The sequence below is a fragment of the Pteropus alecto genome, unplaced genomic scaffold (genome assembly GCF_000325575.1).
Source record: "Pteropus alecto unplaced genomic scaffold, ASM32557v1 scaffold51, whole genome shotgun sequence".
Lineage (NCBI taxonomy): Eukaryota > Metazoa > Chordata > Mammalia > Chiroptera > Pteropodidae > Pteropus > Pteropus alecto.
Genome location: NW_006431922.1, coordinates 1,915,065 through 1,933,536, shown reverse-complemented (window position 1 = coordinate 1,933,536; position 18,472 = coordinate 1,915,065). Strand labels below are relative to the sequence as shown.

Sequence of the window (18,472 nt, the reverse complement as noted above, 5' to 3'; positions counted from 1 at the left end):
ATAAATAAGAAGAGTGGCTTCATTTCCATAATACAGAACACTGCTGAAAGAATAACCTTCATCTATTTAAAAAATATTATAAGATATAAATTAGAAATTTAAAAATAGAATAAACGTGATAACTTTCTGGTGATAAAATGTAGATATTTAAAAACAGCATAATAGAAACTAGTTACTACTTATAATACTTCATGGCTTACAAAAAAATAAACAAAGGATATTAAAATGTGCTAATATAAAAGGTTAGTCAAAAAACTCTGCTCATAAAATTAAGTTTTAACATTCACACCAAGAGTTGGTAATTGCTAGTAGTGTAAGTATATCATCAATACCTTTCAAAGACCAAGTAATGAATATCCTTTCTCTGTTTATATAACTAAAGGGTAAAGAATCTTCGAAAGATTCTCTAAGTTTAAAAAGCAAAACGAAACCAGCAAAGACTAGAATAGTACATAGTATGCTATACTTTGCGTGTCAAATAGATTCTGCTCTGAGTCCTCTGAGTTCACAAGGATGTAAACACCCTTTTAAGATTCTGATGGAAGCTACAGACACTTTCACCAGAGGGGGAAAAACAAGTACACACATACGAATCTTGCACACAATTTCAGGGAGGTCCAGAGAACTGCTGAAGCTGCCCATGGACACCCAGTTAGGAATGCCTCTTTTACACAAAGGGACATTTGGCAGTCTGGTAATGTTTTTTTTTAATCAGGGTGCTAGTTACAAGGATATATTTATTCAGTGTGTGAAAATTCACTGACCTTTACACTATGTCCTTATAAAATATGCACTTCTCTCTCTATATATCTATAATACTTGTATATATATTTTAAAAAATAAACAAGCCTGCTCTATATTCCCTTCCTGGGTGATCTCTCACTGCCATTGCTTCAACAATGGCCTCATTTGATGAGGCTCCCCAGCTTATCCTATACCTTTACTTTCTCCAAAGATCCAGTCTCTTATATTTCATGCCTTTTTGGACCTCTCTTCTTAAGTGTCCCAAAGGTACCTCAAGACATAACATATTCAAAACGAAATTCATCTGCTTTCCCTCACAACTTGGACCTCTATCTGTACGCTCTATTACCACCACCAACCACCTAGTCGCACAAGCTGGAAATCTGGATAATTTTTGTCTACTTTTTTCCCTTAACATCTCTGACATTAAATGTTATCTTTCTTCTTCTTTATCTCCATTACTACTGCCTTAGCTATTATTCTCATCATCTTACAATAAAAACAAAGAAGATGATGATTATATTATTAGAAATAGTAATAACATCATTTTACTGGGTGCCTACCCACACTAGGTACTGGTACATACCAGGTTCTTTATATATGGTAACACATGTATAAACACAACAATCTTTAGAGGGTTGTACTTAATTTTACAGAGGGCAGTAAATTTCAGAAAGGGTAAACAACTTTCTCAACTTCACAAAACTAGAACTCAGATTCTGAATCTAAGACCAGACGACTCTGAAAGCTGTATTGTTATGTTTTCACCTTAACCTATTCACTATTGCCAGAGTAATTCTTCCAATTTACAAATCAGATCTGCTTAGGACATTCTGATCATATCCATGTTAATTAACAGTAGTTTCCAAATTGTTTTAATCAGGTATCTCTATTAGAATAAAATAGCATGTTGTGAGAATGTATCCCACAACAGGCATATTTTAAATTACTACTGCATGTATAAACCTTTTAAAATATAAATTAAACATAAGAGAATTGTAAATATACAAATAAACATATTAATATTTTCTTCTCGTACCTCCATGGATCAACCTGCATACCTCTTGTGGGACAAAAATTTTAAAAAAATTGTTTTTGAAACAACTGCTCTATGAGATAAAGTAAAACTCTTTAGGGTTTCAGACAAAGCTTTGGGATTAGGTCTCTGCCCTCTTTATCTTTCAAGCACTCTCACTGTGTCCCACTTCATACAAAGTTTTGATCATAAAGTTCCTAAGTGCATAATTCCCTTCCCCCTTCTGCACAAATATCTTTGCCTCTCTTCCCTTGACCCTTCTGTTTGACAATAGTGACTTATTTTTAAGACCCAGTTAAAAATTTTCCATGTTGCCTCTCTGGCTTCACCCTGTGTCTGGTTAGATTTTCTCCTTTCCTTTCTATACCCAGTATAAGCTGTACCTGCACAGACATCTATCCCAGCATCTCTCCACTCTCTCAGTCATATACCTACCTTCCACAGTCTACTAAACAAGATGCTCAAAGGAGAGACCACTGGCACAACATGTAGCACTCAATCATGCATGGGTGACTGACATCTAAGCCAGGACATTGGTTATACCATTTTCATTCTTACCAAGCATTACAAGAGCTTATCAGTCACATTAGAAGTGACACATACACTACCTTTTTAATAAGAAGAAACCATGTCTAGTCACTATTCCCATTATAGATATCTGCGATTTTTAAGAAAATGAAAAATTATGTTAAAAATTAATCACAAATGCTATTGTTAAGTGTTTCATAAGTTTGCCACTGAATGAACATGCCAATAAAATCTGAATTTTATTTGTTTCTATCTCTTCTATATATGGTATTGATCATGAAATTCAGCTTTTTTCTTTTCTTGTAAATAATTATATTTGTTTCTGCTACATGATAACAAAATAGAATACAGAAAACTATAATTCCATGAAGCTAAGTTCACTGTTTCCTGTTTTTATATAAAATTACAAAATCAAAAGAAAAATTAACAAGTGCAAGTACTTTTTCCAACTTTAAAATAGTTATCAAGTTCAGCAAAGGCATTTGAAGGATACCATTGTAGAAGATGCTTTTGTCCATTGGTTCCATAAATTCCACTCCAAGAATTCTTTCAAGAAGCAATTTATCTTTTATAAAGTAGTCCATCTCCTTATGAACCTTATATAAAAAGCCAGAGTCATTTCAAAAATACAGTGTAATAAATGTTTACCAACTTTTGTAAAATCAGAAAACAAAAAAATGAACAGTACACTAACAAAATCTGTTCTTCAAAAAGACTGAATTTACTACACTGGGTTTATAATAAAATTCTCTTTAGGAATATTTTAATTTTAAATGCCCTTAGTAGTATTTAGAACTAGATATAACTGAAAATCAATTTATAATAAGTTTTATTATATACAACCATGGCATAATATATTTCTATAATGGATAATAAAGTATAATTTTGGTAACTAGCTACAAAATTCCAATACAGACATATTTTAGGGTTATCACCAAAATGCTAATAGATATGTAAAATCTCATTTTACTTTTACATAACCTAACTCTATCCCTAAGCCACAGTATTAAATTTGACTACAAAAAATGGGGTGGGGAGTTCCTAAGTCCACTGACTTGGTTGACAGAAGAAATAACTGACATTCCTGGTTAATTTTTTTAAAACTGCATTTTGATTCTAGCTTAAATATAAATGCTGACATACATACATGATCGATGAAAGAGGCAAGAAATTTATTCATAGTATGATATGCTTTTATACTCTGCTCAAAAGTACTTGCTGATGAACTCAATAGTCTAGCAGGGCCATTTTTCTAATGTGAAAAAGAGACAAGAATAAATGCAACATTCCTTATGTTCTTGGTATTTAAATAATATGAAATATTGGCAAAATATATCTTAATTGTACTTTATACAAACCCTTATTAGTGTCTCATGAATTCTGTCATAATGTTGTCTCATCTGGCTAGAAACTGCAATCTGAAACGTCTGACCCTCTGTGTTGGGTACCAAACCTCTCTGGCTACATAAATTTTCCTGAAAAGTTAAAGGATTTAAATTAAGATCATAAAAATTTATGTTTTGAAGAGAAAGCATTTTTAGTTCGTATCACATAAATCAAAATTCAGAAGCCAAGTAAAATTTAACTGAAACTTTGAGACAAAGAGATCCTAGCTTTATCCAAAGTGTCCACTCTCCTCTAGGTTTTACTGATTTTCATTTTGTCATACTCCTTGCAGGTCTATCATCTCTTTTACTGTCCTACTTATAAAAAATCCATATTAAGTTCATTGTATATTGACATTCTTAGCTTTATGATTAACTTTATTGTTGTTTAATGCATTCCAAAAAATCTAGGCTTAGAAGGAACTACTTTTATAAATACAAATGATCCTTTTTGTTTTCTAAACACTTTAAAAATGCTTCCTTAATTCCAATAAAAGCTAGTGTTACATGACACAACAGTTAACATTATGGACTAGATTATTCATTTCAGGTCTCCTTGAAATGACCTGGCTCCTGACAACCAAAAACATAACATTTTGCTCTTCTCAACACCTTGCAACTCCCCTGGATGCTTCAAGGTCAGCTCAAGTCCTCTTGCCTCCATTCTCTTGCCTTTATTTGCCTGCACTAGAGCTTAATATTCACCTTTGTCTAAACCTAATATGCAATGTCTAAACCTAATATGCAATAGTAAATGTCTCTATTTTTTTAAGTGTGTGTTTTTTCCCTCTCGATTAAACGCGTTACTACAGAGAATTTATAAAATATGAAGAGGTACAAAAAAAAATCTCCTATTATCCCAACACCTTGAGATACAGGTATTATAAAGTATTTGATTTTCAGTCTTTGGTTTAGGCATATACATATTAATGGCATAAAGTTGGGATCATACTAATTTCTTTTTCACTTAACATTATTTCCTGAGCAACTCTCCATGTCAGTAAATATTCTACATAACATGATTTTTAATGTCTATTTAAGATTTTACTGCACAGGTAAAACAAGTTATTTAATATTCTTTTTACATATGTTTTTGCCCTTATAAGTAACCCCATGATGAAGATCCTGAACTTAATTAGCTATTCTATTGCTAATCATTTCCTTGAGTTAGATTCATAGAATTAGTGAGTCAAAAATAACAAACTTTTAAAAAGCTCTTGGTATATGTTGCCAGATGCTTTCCAGAATGTTTGTAAAAATTTATCCTGAGACAAGTAGTTTTATGGGTGCCTATTTTACCATGTCCATGATGCTATAAAGTACTAGCTTTTAAAAAAAAATGTTTGCTAATTTGAAGAGGGCGGAAATGTTAGTTTTACTTTCATTTCTTTATTCATTATTTATGAGCTAAACAATTTTTAGAAGTTTAGCAGTCTCTTCTGTTTCTTATTTATGTATTTTTAAAAATATTTTTATCATTTTTCCACTAAGGTTTTAACTTGGTGTTTGCTTATAGATTTGTATGACTTTCAATATTATCATTTATATCATTGTGATTTTTATTATGAGAATTTTACCCTAATTTGCCATGTCTTTTATTTATACGGTTGTTGGATATGTAAATGTTCTATATAACAAAGTAAAATCAATGGATATTCCCTTTTTGATGCTTTCTATTCATTATACTTAAAATGTCATCTCCCAATCTGAAATATTCTTTTCTAGGTTTATACAGTTTCATATTTTACATTTTACTTTTCAATCCAGGTATAATTTCTAGTAGTTAACCAAATGACCTAGTTAAATGTATTAAATAAATCATCTTTGAGACATCATTATCATGTATTAAATTCTAACCCTATTGGTTTTTCCTCTTAGGTATTTTTCTTTTTAAATTTTATTGTGGAACTTTTCCAATGTACATAATAAGAGAAATAGTATATCATCCATTACTCAACTTCAACAATTATTACTAACATTTTACCAAATTTGTTTCATCTATCCTCTCAACTTTTTTTTCTTTTAAAGCAAATGTCATTTCATTTATAAATATTTCAGTATGTATCTCTAATAAGGTCTTAAAAAAATCATGTCATTTTCACATATAATGAGATTAATCTTCTTTAATATAATTTAATATTTAGTCTTATTTGGGTACTCTGAAATATAGTTAATATAAGAACTGTAGAATTAAATTTGATTCCCTTTATCAATGTTCAGGGTAACAAATTGGTACCCTAGCAATTTTCAAAAGTAATCAATGAGGATTTTTAAAAATATTATTACAAATCTTAGATTAAGAAAAGAAAACGTGTCTCTCAACTTAAAAACAAAAAGATGTAAAATACATTCATACCGCTTCTCTTTTAAGGTTCATATTCATTTCTTCCATGTTAGTATCTGCATGCCCATGTACTGATCTACCATGAATGTAATATCCGAAACATTTGTGGGATAACAGAAACACAGATATCTATAAAAAGAGAAGAACAGGAGCAATTAGCAACTCATCTGCAAAATAATAAATATTAAGGTTTTCTTAAAATTGCTTCCTTTTTCTCCAAATAATGAGGGTTCAATTCTTGGAAAATGTATAAAGAGGATAATAAAGTAATAAAGGATAATGAGGTTATTTTTAAAAAGTAGATAGAAAAGAGAGTGAAGATATTTTCTAAGAAAGGAAGAAATAGAGTTGATAAATGAAAACTTTTTAAGGACTCTAAGCTAGGTGAACTTTGTTCGCACAAGGAATTCATAATTAAGAAACTGCAAAGAAAAAAGAAAAAAAAACCAAAGACGGTAAATATTAACTTGTAGCTCATTTTAACTATCTCTGGAATTAACAACCAGTGGAAATTAGATTACAAATCCAATTATATCAAATCACTTTTAAAGCTTCTCTTAATGTACTCAATGCCCTTTAAAAAGGGAAAATAACAGTTGCAAGATAAAGTCAGGAAGTACTTACATTGCTCATACAGCATAAATCAACAAACTGTCGAATTTTATCTTCTATAAATCTCTCATAAAAGACAGCAAAGAACACGATCTGAAACATTAAGTCAAGTTCACACTTATTAGCTTTTAGGATTTAATTTTCTTTTATAGACACAGTGTAGTATATTAAGACAAAAGAAGTTACAACCAAGAACACAGTAGCCTCTAATGGTTCCTGTGGGATAAAATCCTACTTATTATTTCTGCTTCTTCTGTCAAAAGAGGAAGGTTTTGGAACTGTGTTAAGATTCATTAAAGAAACTTATTTTGAATTAAAAAAAATTTTCCTGTCTCATTAAAATGAGAGAGAGAACAAATATGAGAGAAGGAGGAAAGGGGCTTTTAACATTTAGGATAAACCACTGTATTAATGGCCAAATTTATGTCTGGTTCTGCAATTCTACCCATCTCCTAAATTCCAAAAGCTTTTAGAAAAGTTGCTGTTTTCAAATGAATCTTCTCTGACAGAGGAGCACATAAAAAACATGTATCAAGTATTCTACTTCAACTACAGATAATGTGTTAAATATTCAAATGGAATAGCTTCAAATGTTTTCTTAGATTTAATGATAATATATAATGGGAAGTTTTAGAAATCAGAAAAGTTTACATTGTAGTCCTTCTTAAATGTTTCAGAGAAAGATAACATTTTCTAACTACCCAATTTAAAGCTGTCCCTACTGTCTCTGCCATTCCCCATTCCTAATTTCCACTCCCTTCACCTCCATTTACCTGCTATCTAATCTCCCTGCTGATGCCCTTCATAGTGTCGTCACAGCTTGTAACTTGTTCATAACATATCGTTGAGCTCAGCACAGTATATGAATAATCAAGTATATAAAATGTACCCAGATATGTGAATAAATAAATAAATGAAACAGCAGCTGGTTACCAAAAACATTTTCCTAAATAGTCTATGTACATATTTTTTAAACCCCCTTAAAGTCCATGAAAAACAGCAACATTCGAAGTGTAAAAATTAAAGGATACCATGTAAAAGTAGAAGAAGCTGAGTTTAGGAAAATAAAAAGAGTGAACAATGAAGCCTAACATGATGAAAATCAAGAAAAGTTTGAATAGACAAATTAATGGAACTGTAACAGGTTGTTAAAGGAACTCTTGAGGATCCTTGAGGACTAAACACTGATGGCCTTAGAAAAAGTGACCATGTTGAGAAATACCTTCCTATCAGAATGACAGCAGAATGGGAAACAAAGGAGGAGGTTAGATGGTGGTGCCTAAGACCACTAATTGATGCCCCAGCAATCCTTTCCCTTTGCTCCTTAGTGACAGACCCCTTCTTTCAGTGCTGCCCAGCTGAAAGATGCCAATGCAGTAAGGTGTGGCCACCGGATCAAGTTCTGGTCAAGGAGGTGTTAAATGGCACTTCTGAAAAGGCTTTTAAAGAGGAGAGGGTGACCTATTCTCCCCTGGCTCCTCCCTCTCCCGCCTCCAGCAACTCCATCAGCCATTACAGACCATGAAGTGACCTTAGAGATGGAAGTCCTGAGTGGCAGAGAGGAACAACAGGCTTCTGGGTCTGAGAGCAGCCCTGTACTGCCCACCTCTGCGCTTTCTTTCTCATGAGAGAGATAAAGTTTACTTTTGTTTCGGCTGCTGTTATTATTATTATTATTTTTTAATTATATGCGACCAAATATGAAAATGGCATTCCTTTACATTACCTTACATCCAGATAAGACTGATCTATTCACAAAAACTTGTATTGGTAAATGTACAAAATATTTTCTACTGCACTGATGATAAACATCAAATCCCATGCTCCTCATCCAATCTTAAATCAAATTCTAATTTCTGTTTCTCTTCCTTTTCTGATTGTCAAACTATCCCTCACTAGCTCTATCCCTAACCCTTTAGCTTCAAGTTTGAACAAGTCTCACCAATTTAAAGTAAATGTAAATTTAAAGAGTCTATTCTTAGGTCTTAGAATGCCGCCTGAACCCAATTTTGTAGGAATTTGGGGATTTCAATCCCAAAAGATATTTTGGGGGCAGATATTTATTCCCCAGGTTATAGGAATTTTTAATCAAACAGAAAGTCTCTTTACATTCTTAAGAGTGTCTGAAAGCAAGAGAAAGATGTGCAGATATTAGTGTTAAGTGCTTTGCTTTAGCTGCTACTTCTCACTTTCCTTCCTTTCTTATTTTTCTTTTAAGGTTTAAAAAAGCACAGAAAATGGAAGCAAGCATAGAAAAGATCCTCTACTACAGCCGTGGAACCTGAGGCTGAGAAAATTTATTTTCAGTTTCAGCTATTACAATAAATATTTCATTAAAGAAAATTTCATGGGGGGTACTGGTAATTTGAGTGAGATTTAGTGATATTTAAATAACCGTTAATAAATAAGTTCCATTTCAAAAGAAAAGAGAATAGGATATTAAAGTTAGTTTAGCTAGCCTGTAATTATATATAAAGTAAACAAGGAGTCCATCCTATGACTAGAAAACTATAGACTATGAAAAACTTTAGAGCCCCACTATTGAAAGAATGTGACCTCTGAAATCAGATTACCTGGGTTCCAAGTGCAGTTCTGCCAATCTCTAAATTCTATCACTTGAGGCAACTATTTAACCTTTCTGTGCCTCAGGGTCCTCGCCTGTAAAATGAGATTACTACCAGAACCTATTCTGAGGGCTATTATAAAAATTATAAAAGTTAATATGAACAATGCGATTAACTAACACAGTGCCTGGATTATAACACTATGTAAGAATTATTATTATTGTTTTTCTTGTTGTCATCTTTTTCTGCTGTAGAAATCAGAATGTGGTCAATGTTTGAGGATAATTAGTATGTAAACAGTTATAAATATAGAGGCAGTGTTGCTTAAAAGTATATCTCTTATTACCTGTATAATTCCAATGACTAGCCAAAGAGCAGTAGACACTGCATATCTCAAAATGCGGCTATAAGGAGCTATGTAGCTAGGTGGGTTTCTGGAAAGACTAGAGGATGAGTCCATTAATGCTAAATTCTTGAATCCCACAACCTGGAGTAAAAAGGAAAAATGATAATTTAAACAGTCATGAATGCAGAAAGCTTTCCTAGTTTGAAAATGAGATACTCCTTTTTACTTCTATCTTCAAAAATAAAAATATTCAAGTTCATACAAACAGTAGAAAATCTAGAAAAAAATAATTATCCAGTATTTTTAATTACCAAGTACTTAATGCAAAATATTTAGTTAGTTCATTTGGCATTCTCTTCAATATGACTATGGGCCAGATAAAACCTTATTATCGTATATACTGACAAAGCTCAAAAATTCTGTAAAAAGAATAAAACTTTCTTCAGTAAACTACCAATTAAAAATCAGCATTTCTTAAGTTTTTCGCATGCCAGGCATTATGCAAAATACTTTTTATAGTACAGGAATCTATATAACTGTATTGAATTCAATGTTTTCCAAATTTACTCGAATATAGAACTTCTTTCTCATGTAATGTGTTTTAAAGCTTTAAAAGCACTACTATAAATAAAGCTATGAGATACTATTCATATGTCCTGGGGACACACATATTCTCCTGGCTTTAAAAAGGGAAAGGAAGAAGAAATGTAGAAAAGAAGGAAAAAGGAAGGAAGGCCGACATGGTTTCCATTTATCAGTCCCATATACAGTACTGAATTACCTTCTTTAAAATTCCAACCAGACCCATGAAATAATTGTAAAGAGCATTTACCCATTCATTGTGTCTTGTTCACCCATAGCCCCAGCTCTTAAACACATAACACAATTTACAGTAGGTGTTCAATTATAATTTGTTAGAAAATTTCGATCTTATAATAGTGATTCTAATAGACGAGTAGAATATGAATCATGAGAGAGGGGGCTTTTTCAAAGTACCTGAGCTCATCTCAGAGCTACTTAATCAAACATAATCTCTTGGCGTGATGCAAGCCATAGGTATTTTGCAAAAGCTTCCCAGGGGATTCTGCTACAAACCAGTGGTTTAAAAGCCACTCCTCACCCAAAGTAGTCAAATTCAAAGAAAAAGAAAATACAGTCGTGGTTGCTAGGGGCTGGGGAAGAGGGGAGAATAGAAAGTTATTTAATGGATACAAGTTTCAGTTTTGCAAAATGAAAAGAGTTTTAGAGATCGTTTGCACAACAATGTGAATGTACTTAACACTATTGAACTGTATACTTAAAAATGGTTAAGATGGTAAATTTTCTGTGTATTTCACCATGATTTTTAAAAAGCCACTACTTTTTAATGGCTTGAACAATATTTTAACCTTTAGAAAACTCTTCTGCTGACATGAAAACTTAGCTGGAACTAAATTAACATTTATGAGGTACCCATAAATTGCATTCAACTATGTCAAATAGTTTATACCTCCAAAAAGAAGAGGACAATAAGTACTTGAAAGAGTGGATTAATTTTCCTCACAGTTTGAATTTCATTCCATTCATTTGCTACAAAATATGTTCTCCATATGCTTACAGGAATGGTAGCACTCCGTACACCACCCTCACCTGGTCAGGAGATAAAATTATTAAAAAGGTTCCATCTTTGTTCTGCAAGGATAGCAAAAGAATTTTTTGGTACAAATGGTTATTTCAGTTACCTTCAACAGCTTTAAGAACCTTTCCTTTAGGTCGCTCCCAATCAATAAAGAATATATCTATGGTAATCTGGGATGTGAGCTTATGCAAAAATTGTAGAGCCTGAGAAGGACAAACAAAACACCTAAAAGCATATTCATTAAGCCTGCTTATAAAACCAATATTAATTCTTGCAATCATAAGAATATATAATTTTTACAAGTGACAGTTATAATACCATTAGGTGATCATGAGAAGCTTATCAAATAATATGGAATCACCAAATTTACAGGATTTTTATACACATATTATTTTGCCTTCCCTTCTTTCAATGTTCTTTGCAATGGAGATATGAAAAAAAGAGACATACTACCTCCTCATCCAGGGACCTTGCATAATTGACTCTCTTTCCCAAAGTTTCCAAAATGTACTTTGTTTTCTAGATCATGTGACTTCTATATAAGTAAAGATATTTTTCAACTAATTTGCTTGTTCTAATTAAAATTGTAAGATGGTTTTACAGTCTTTTTTTTTTATATTTCTGGTATTGAGATTTAAAAATGTGTTGTTGAAATCCATCTTCTTCATTTATAGAAGTAATGTGTTTAAAGTCAGGCATTCTTCCTAGTAGATGCATTATTAAACAAAGGCTAAAAATCTAGGAATGGGATAATTCCTCTCTTCAAGGAGCTCAAAGATCAGTGGGTAAGCAGTTAATAATCACAATACAATGGGATGAGATCTACCACAGAGGCATGTAGAGAGCTTCACGTACACTGACAGAACAATGAAGTAGGGAGAAGGGTTGCTATGGGGAGAAGAGGAAAGGAACATGGAGACAGAGAAAACAATTCCTAAGATTTCAGCACTTCATCCAAGATGGTACCTTCTACTCGCATAACAGAGACAAAATTCATGCCTGATGGCATTTTGCCTTGTTGTATGCATCATCAGACTTTAAAGAAGAAAGAAGTATCATTTTATCAAATTAGCTATAACTCATGTTAATTCATACATATTTATAGCTTCTTAGGAAAAATTATTTAAGCAAGATTTTCAGAATGAGCTATTATAAATAAAAGTAGACTTCCTGTGTAAAATACAATAATCCACGCTCTCTTTCAAAATCAAACTAAATTTTACACCAAAGATTTTGAAAGCACTTTAATTTTAAAAACTTATGAGTTTATTAGCAGGCTTTTGAAATTTGTTAATCTGTCCTTTGAAACTTACCTTCAGAGCAAAAGCACATCCCACATAAGTAACAAAACGTTCTTCTTGTGCCCGCATTGGTAGCAAAACAGAGACAGACTTCTGTGCCTATGAGAAAAATTACACTGTTAAATATGAACACACAAGGTTTTTAATAAGCATAATTTATAACCCAAAGAAAGCATAAAAGAGGAAGGTGGTAATGCTCTTGGTTAAACACAGCACATTCAGGGAATGGTGAGGTTAGCGTTTGCTTCAATCGGAAATATCCCAAATAAAAACAGTTCTTTTAGAAAGAGCACTTACCAGTTATTCAGGTATTGGCATTCAGGTTAAATTCAGAAACTCACTTACTTTGAAGAAAATAAGCCAATAAAGACCTGTTCCCACAGTGATGATAAAGAAAACATTGGCCAGATCGCCGGCATAGTATACCAAGAATTTCATAACTGTCTGCAATTTAAAAAGAGAATTACAGCTGTTATAGACTCAATATATTTATATCATTATTTTAAATAACATATTATCCACCAGTTTCTCAAGCTTGAAGCCTTGTATCATGTATCCACAGATCATGTATCCACAGTTAAAAAGACCAACTGTGGCCACCTCCTCTATACCTTTTGGTACGTTCACAATAGCCTCTGTCTAATTCAACCCTTCTCATCTTTCATCATCTAGAAAAGTTAAAACTGCTTCCTAATTTTCTCCTAGTTTGGAACAGTTCTTCCCAATCTGTTGTCCATATTACCACCAGAGTTAGCTTTCGAAAATGTAAATTGGATTATGTCACTCTCTTGCTAAAAATGTACAGGGACTCCTCACTAAAATATACATTTCTGACCCATAAGGTCCTTCACGACCTAGACCAAAGTTAACTTTTTTAACTTCATCTGCCAGTTCCAACCACTTATTGATTTACCACTCTACACTTTCATCTCAAATAATTTGTAGAATGAAATGGGCATTGTTTAATCAAATATTCTTCCTTTCTCTCTGGCAAACTCCTAGGAGCTCTGAGGGCAGAGACCATGTCAGTCTTTGCTCACTATCACATTCCCTAGCACGTGGTAGAATGCCTAGCATTCAGAAAGTAGGCCCTAGTGACTATCTGTGGAATGCACAGATAACCCAGCTTAAAGTTCACTTCTCTGGAAAGCCTTTCTTGACTATCACAAACAGTAAAATCAAGCCCCTGGCTTCTGATTCCTTGGCACACTGGCTTTGGAGTCAGGAAGAGATCCCAATACTAACAAGTTACATTGTTGTCTTTCTCATGTTCTTAACCAGCTAAATGGAAATACCACCTATTACTGAGTTGCCGTAAAAATTATTTAAATGAGTAGAAAATTTATTTAACCTCTGCTGCAATTTCGTCATGTGTAAAATGGGAATGATAATAACAATACGTAACTTCATAGAGCTAGTATGAGAATTAAATGAATTATACATGTAAATCTTTAAAAAGTGCCTGGTATACTATGAATATTTGATATGCGATAGATAAAAATAAAAACAAAAACAAATATAAAAAATGATTAAATGAGAAGTAAAACTACAAAGTTAATAAAACATGAGAGAACATCTTTCTGATCTTGAGACAAAGAAGGCTTTCTTAAGGAAGATCCTAAAAGCACATAACATGAAAAACAATTCACATGTGACAATATCAAAATTAAGAATTTCTGTTAAACAAAGGAATACATAGATAAAATAACAGATGGGTCGCACTTGAAGAAGAAATTTCAACATCAAAAACCAAAAGGGAATTCGTATTTAGAAAATACAAACAAAAAACAAAAAACAAACCTTTAAATAAACTAAAAAAACTGGAAATCTAATAGAAAAATGAGTAAGGGATATAAACAGGCAGTTCAAAGACAGGAAAATCCAAATGGTTAGTAAAGCATATGAAGAGTAATCGCAGAAATGAAAATTAAATCAACAATGACATACTAATTGTGCGACCAGATTGGTAAGAAACAGAAAGCCTGGAAAAATATCACATATTGGCAAAGATGTGAGGAAACAAGAATAGCACTGTCAGTTGTACTGTATGTGGGAGGGAAATGAGATGTGCATATATCTCTCCCTAGTTATATATCTCAGAGAAACTCAAGGCAAACTTTTTACATATCCTCTAGCTGTGTCTTATTAGGAGGATATAAAACAGTGAAAGATAAAAATACACTTAAAAATTCCTGAGACCATACCTGTAAATCAATCATGGGACTCCCAATGCGCCTCTTCCACCCTGCTGTCTTCAAAAGAGATGATAAAACAGCTAGCCCACCCAACACACCCAAAGCAATCTAAAGAAAAAAAAAAAGAAAATTTAGAAGTTCATGTAATTTCTCTAATAACTGTTCAAAAATACTGTAAATAGAAAGTAAGAAAGTACTCAATAAGTGATGGTGGGGGGTATACTTGAAGGACATAGGAGCTAGACTGAAGGAACTCCCAATGGCCAAATGTGGGAAAATTTGACAAAGAAAATAGATAGTACTGGATTATAATCACAAGAATAAATAAATATCCACAAGTTCTTACTGATTTAAATAAATAACTGAATAAATAAATCAATGTGTTCAAAGGGACAGCTCCTCTTTATAGAATTACAAATGACAAATACAGAAGAAATGATGGAAACAGAAAATCATCATCACACAAATATCACAGTAATGCTTTTTATAGGAAAGAATTGTCAATGGATGCTAAGATTAGACAGCAAAAGAAAAATAAGTAGGCTATTTCCATGATCTTAAAGTCTCTCCCCACAAGATATTTATTAATTATAAATGGTAAAATACAGTGGAGAACTCTGCAGACACTATCTTAGTCATATGACCAAAGTTAACATCAGTAGTAAGACTACTGACATCAAGTACCTTCTGATATAATTCATTAAGAAGGGCACAGCAAGATTTCTGTGGTATCTGTGCTAAAACTACATTTAATCATGGGAAAATATCAGATAAATCCAAAGGAAGGCCAAAATAATTGACCAGTACCCTTTCAAAAGTGTTAGGGTCAGTCATGAAAGACAAAGAATGACTGGAGAACTGTCCCAGATTAAAGGGGATGTGACAGCAAAAAGCAATATACAATCCTGGACTATGTCCTCAAACAGAAAAAAGACAGTGAGAAAACTTGTGAAATTCAAAGAGTAGATTATTTAATAGGACTACATTAATATTAATTTCCTTTTTATAATCATTATACAATAGTTATGTAACATGTTAACATTAGGAAAGGTTGGGTAAAGGATATATGACAAATTTATTTTGACAACTTTCCTATATAGCTAAAAATATTTTTCAATTAAAAAATATACTATAAAAATTTTAACAGGTTAAAATAAACTCACATCTGTCTGGACATGTGCTTCTCCTTGATCCATTTCATATTTGACAGAGAAAGAAATCTGATATTTAAAAGAAAGCAAATTAGCCATACTGAAATTATATCACAGAGATTCTGAAGTATTAAAGAGGAAATGTGAGTGAATTCATATTGGATGGTCTTGATCTGCTCATAAAATATGGAAAGGTTATCTGCTGTTGGTGAGAGAGCAGAGATGTTGCTGACTGCTCAAAACTAATGTCGAATTTTTGTTAACACCTGTCATGAGAAATTAAGAAATGGTGAAAGAACTGTACACTCTACAATTAGAATCAATTTTAGGTGAACTTTGTCAGTATAGTTTCATGATTTCCTCAAGACTTTTTCTCTCTTTTATTTTTTAATCTGTCAAGACTAGTTTGGAATATTTTGGCCAAGAAAAGTATTTAAAAGAAAGATCCAGGAATGTTTTATATTAAAATATACTCAAATATGATCACTCCAGGAAATTTTAAACCAAATTTGTGTTACTAAGCCTTTTTTTCTGGATGTTCTACTCTTATTACAGTGTATACAAGCTCAGGCATTGGAAAATAATTTTAACATTGGATTAGGTAATAATACAAACAAGGATGTAAATATTTCAGAGAAAAGTTGTTACGTGCCTACATTTTGCTTAACGAAAGCCTAAATCTAGTAGTACCTAAGTATAAATTAAGTACAAGCACAACAGGGAGGCCAAAAGCACTAGCTGAAGGAACTAGAACATTAAAATTCAGAAAAGTAAAATAGGGGAAATTAAAAGCTATTAGTGAGTCTTGGAGGTAAGAAATGCTTATCCCTCCATTTCTCATGTTTCCAGAGAAGGAAGGGAATAACCACTTAATCTCTCTGAGGAAAAAGTGTAAAAGATTACCTCTGGTTTAGATCTCTATCACTCTCTCATTTACCTCTTCAAAGCAGGATGCTTTCTCTACTGGGTGGGTTGGGAGGAGGAACTGAACATGTATGGCTCAGTCTTCTCCAGGCTCATTCTCTTTGGTGCAGCCTGTCTCATGGTGTACACAGTCTCTGTTCTAAATACAGGCCCTGCTAGGCAGCGGAGGCCTTTAGTTCTGTGGTTAAGTTTAATTGAGGTGGGGAAGTAGTAGGAAGCTTACTTAGCTGCAAGTCCAAACTGAATTCTCTAGTTCATTTTAACACTATTAGTTACAAAGTCGATCATTTAAATCTCTTTCTGCCTGCTAAAGTGTGTCTTCAAGTAGGCAAGACTGGTGAGAACACACATACCCACTGTAGAGTTCCTGGTTTAATTAGGCAAGGATATAAATTCCTAACAGGAATAAGGTGGCCAAAAAGAACAGGAGCAGACACTGCATCTCACTCAGCATACCCCAGGATCCTGAAGAGGGATGTCCTACTGTTGGTGATGCTATCTGCTAAAAAACTTAATTCTTGCTTTTTTTTATAACCAGAATCCATAAGGACTCACCTCTTACCATTATTAATAAAAAAATAATTAAAAATAGACTATATAAAGAACAGTGTTTATGTAAAACTTGAATAAGGACTAATTGCCTTTGGACCACAATGTAAACTGCATACCATGTTAACATCTACAGAAGCACTGATTAGTAAGGAACTCACCTTTACAGACTGGCTGTTGGGATCTTTGATATCAATGTCACTGTATGCAATGGTAATTAAGGGAGAGTAGATGTTTCCATTTTTTGTGTTGGGTACAAGGTGGATGCTGTTTAAAAGAAAATACGCTTCTCATTATAAATACATCTAGGCTCTTAAACATACATTTAACTTCTCGTTTCTTCTGAATTTAACATGGACAGCCTTAGTAATCTCAGTACCAACCACTTAATAAAGACCAGGGAAGGTTAAACATAAACTAATGGCAACAACACGAGCTATCTTAAGTGATCAAAACTTTAATAGTAAAATACACAAATTAGAAATTCTTCTCAATCTAGGTCCTATGAAGTTTACAAATGAAACCACTAAAGTATTATGAATCATCTTTGAGGAATACTCAAAAGAAAAGTGTTACATGAAGCCTGGAGAAAGGCAAATAAATACTGATTTTCAAAAGAGAAAAATGAATTCTTAACAAAATATGTCGGTTCTAGTACTGTTTATGGCATATAGTATGGTACATTTTGCTGAATTCAACATATTGGTAATGTACAGTTTGAAAACTCAGAAAGGAAAATGCCAACCACCAGGGGCCACCATCATTTCACCAAAATCAAGTCAGGCCTGACCAGGTTCGATTTCATTTTTACTAGGGATGCTACATTAGCAGATTGAGGGAATGCTAAAAACATAGTACTTTTGGATTTCGGCAAGATACATGACAAAGCTTCTGTACTGCCTATATCACACGATTGTTAAAAATATCAAAATGAAATAACAATGAAAAAACAATGTATATCGAAGTGCCAGACTAATGTAAGATGATAGTGCTGATTTCCAACAGCATATTCAAAGTATATATCATAAAATAATGGAATGGGAAAGTTGGTTAAGGTCTTAGAGATAGAAATCTCGCACTAGAAAAGAGAAATAAGGGCTGCATGGCACTATCATAAATTAGGGTCATTGTTTAAGTAGCCTAGGAAGAGGGAGGGGGTTGTTAGTTAATCAGGG

At 32.8% G+C, this 18,472-nt stretch overlaps 1 protein-coding gene across 1 annotated transcript in view; it reads right to left on the bottom strand.

Annotated features, from left to right (window-relative positions):
- TMEM67 (transmembrane protein 67) overlaps window positions 1-18,472 on the bottom strand; it is a 52,172-nt gene continuing 33,700 nt past the window's right edge. The window contains exons 14-28 of the mRNA XM_006906811.3: window positions 17,459-17,564; window positions 15,837-15,893; window positions 14,683-14,781; window positions 12,824-12,922; window positions 12,491-12,577; window positions 11,281-11,380; window positions 11,049-11,188; window positions 9,560-9,700; window positions 6,662-6,742; window positions 6,050-6,166; window positions 3,667-3,783; window positions 3,456-3,560; window positions 2,802-2,904; window positions 2,389-2,438; window positions 1-62 (exon numbers count right to left, since the gene is read on the bottom strand). Of these exons, the coding sequence (XP_006906873.1) occupies window positions 2,413-2,438; window positions 2,802-2,904; window positions 3,456-3,560; window positions 3,667-3,783; window positions 6,050-6,166; window positions 6,662-6,742; window positions 9,560-9,700; window positions 11,049-11,188; window positions 11,281-11,380; window positions 12,491-12,577; window positions 12,824-12,922; window positions 14,683-14,781; window positions 15,837-15,893; window positions 17,459-17,564 (1,378 nt within the window). The 3' untranslated portion in view covers window positions 1-62; window positions 2,389-2,412. The remainder of the gene's footprint in view (window positions 63-2,388; window positions 2,439-2,801; window positions 2,905-3,455; window positions 3,561-3,666; window positions 3,784-6,049; window positions 6,167-6,661; window positions 6,743-9,559; window positions 9,701-11,048; window positions 11,189-11,280; window positions 11,381-12,490; window positions 12,578-12,823; window positions 12,923-14,682; window positions 14,782-15,836; window positions 15,894-17,458; window positions 17,565-18,472) is intronic.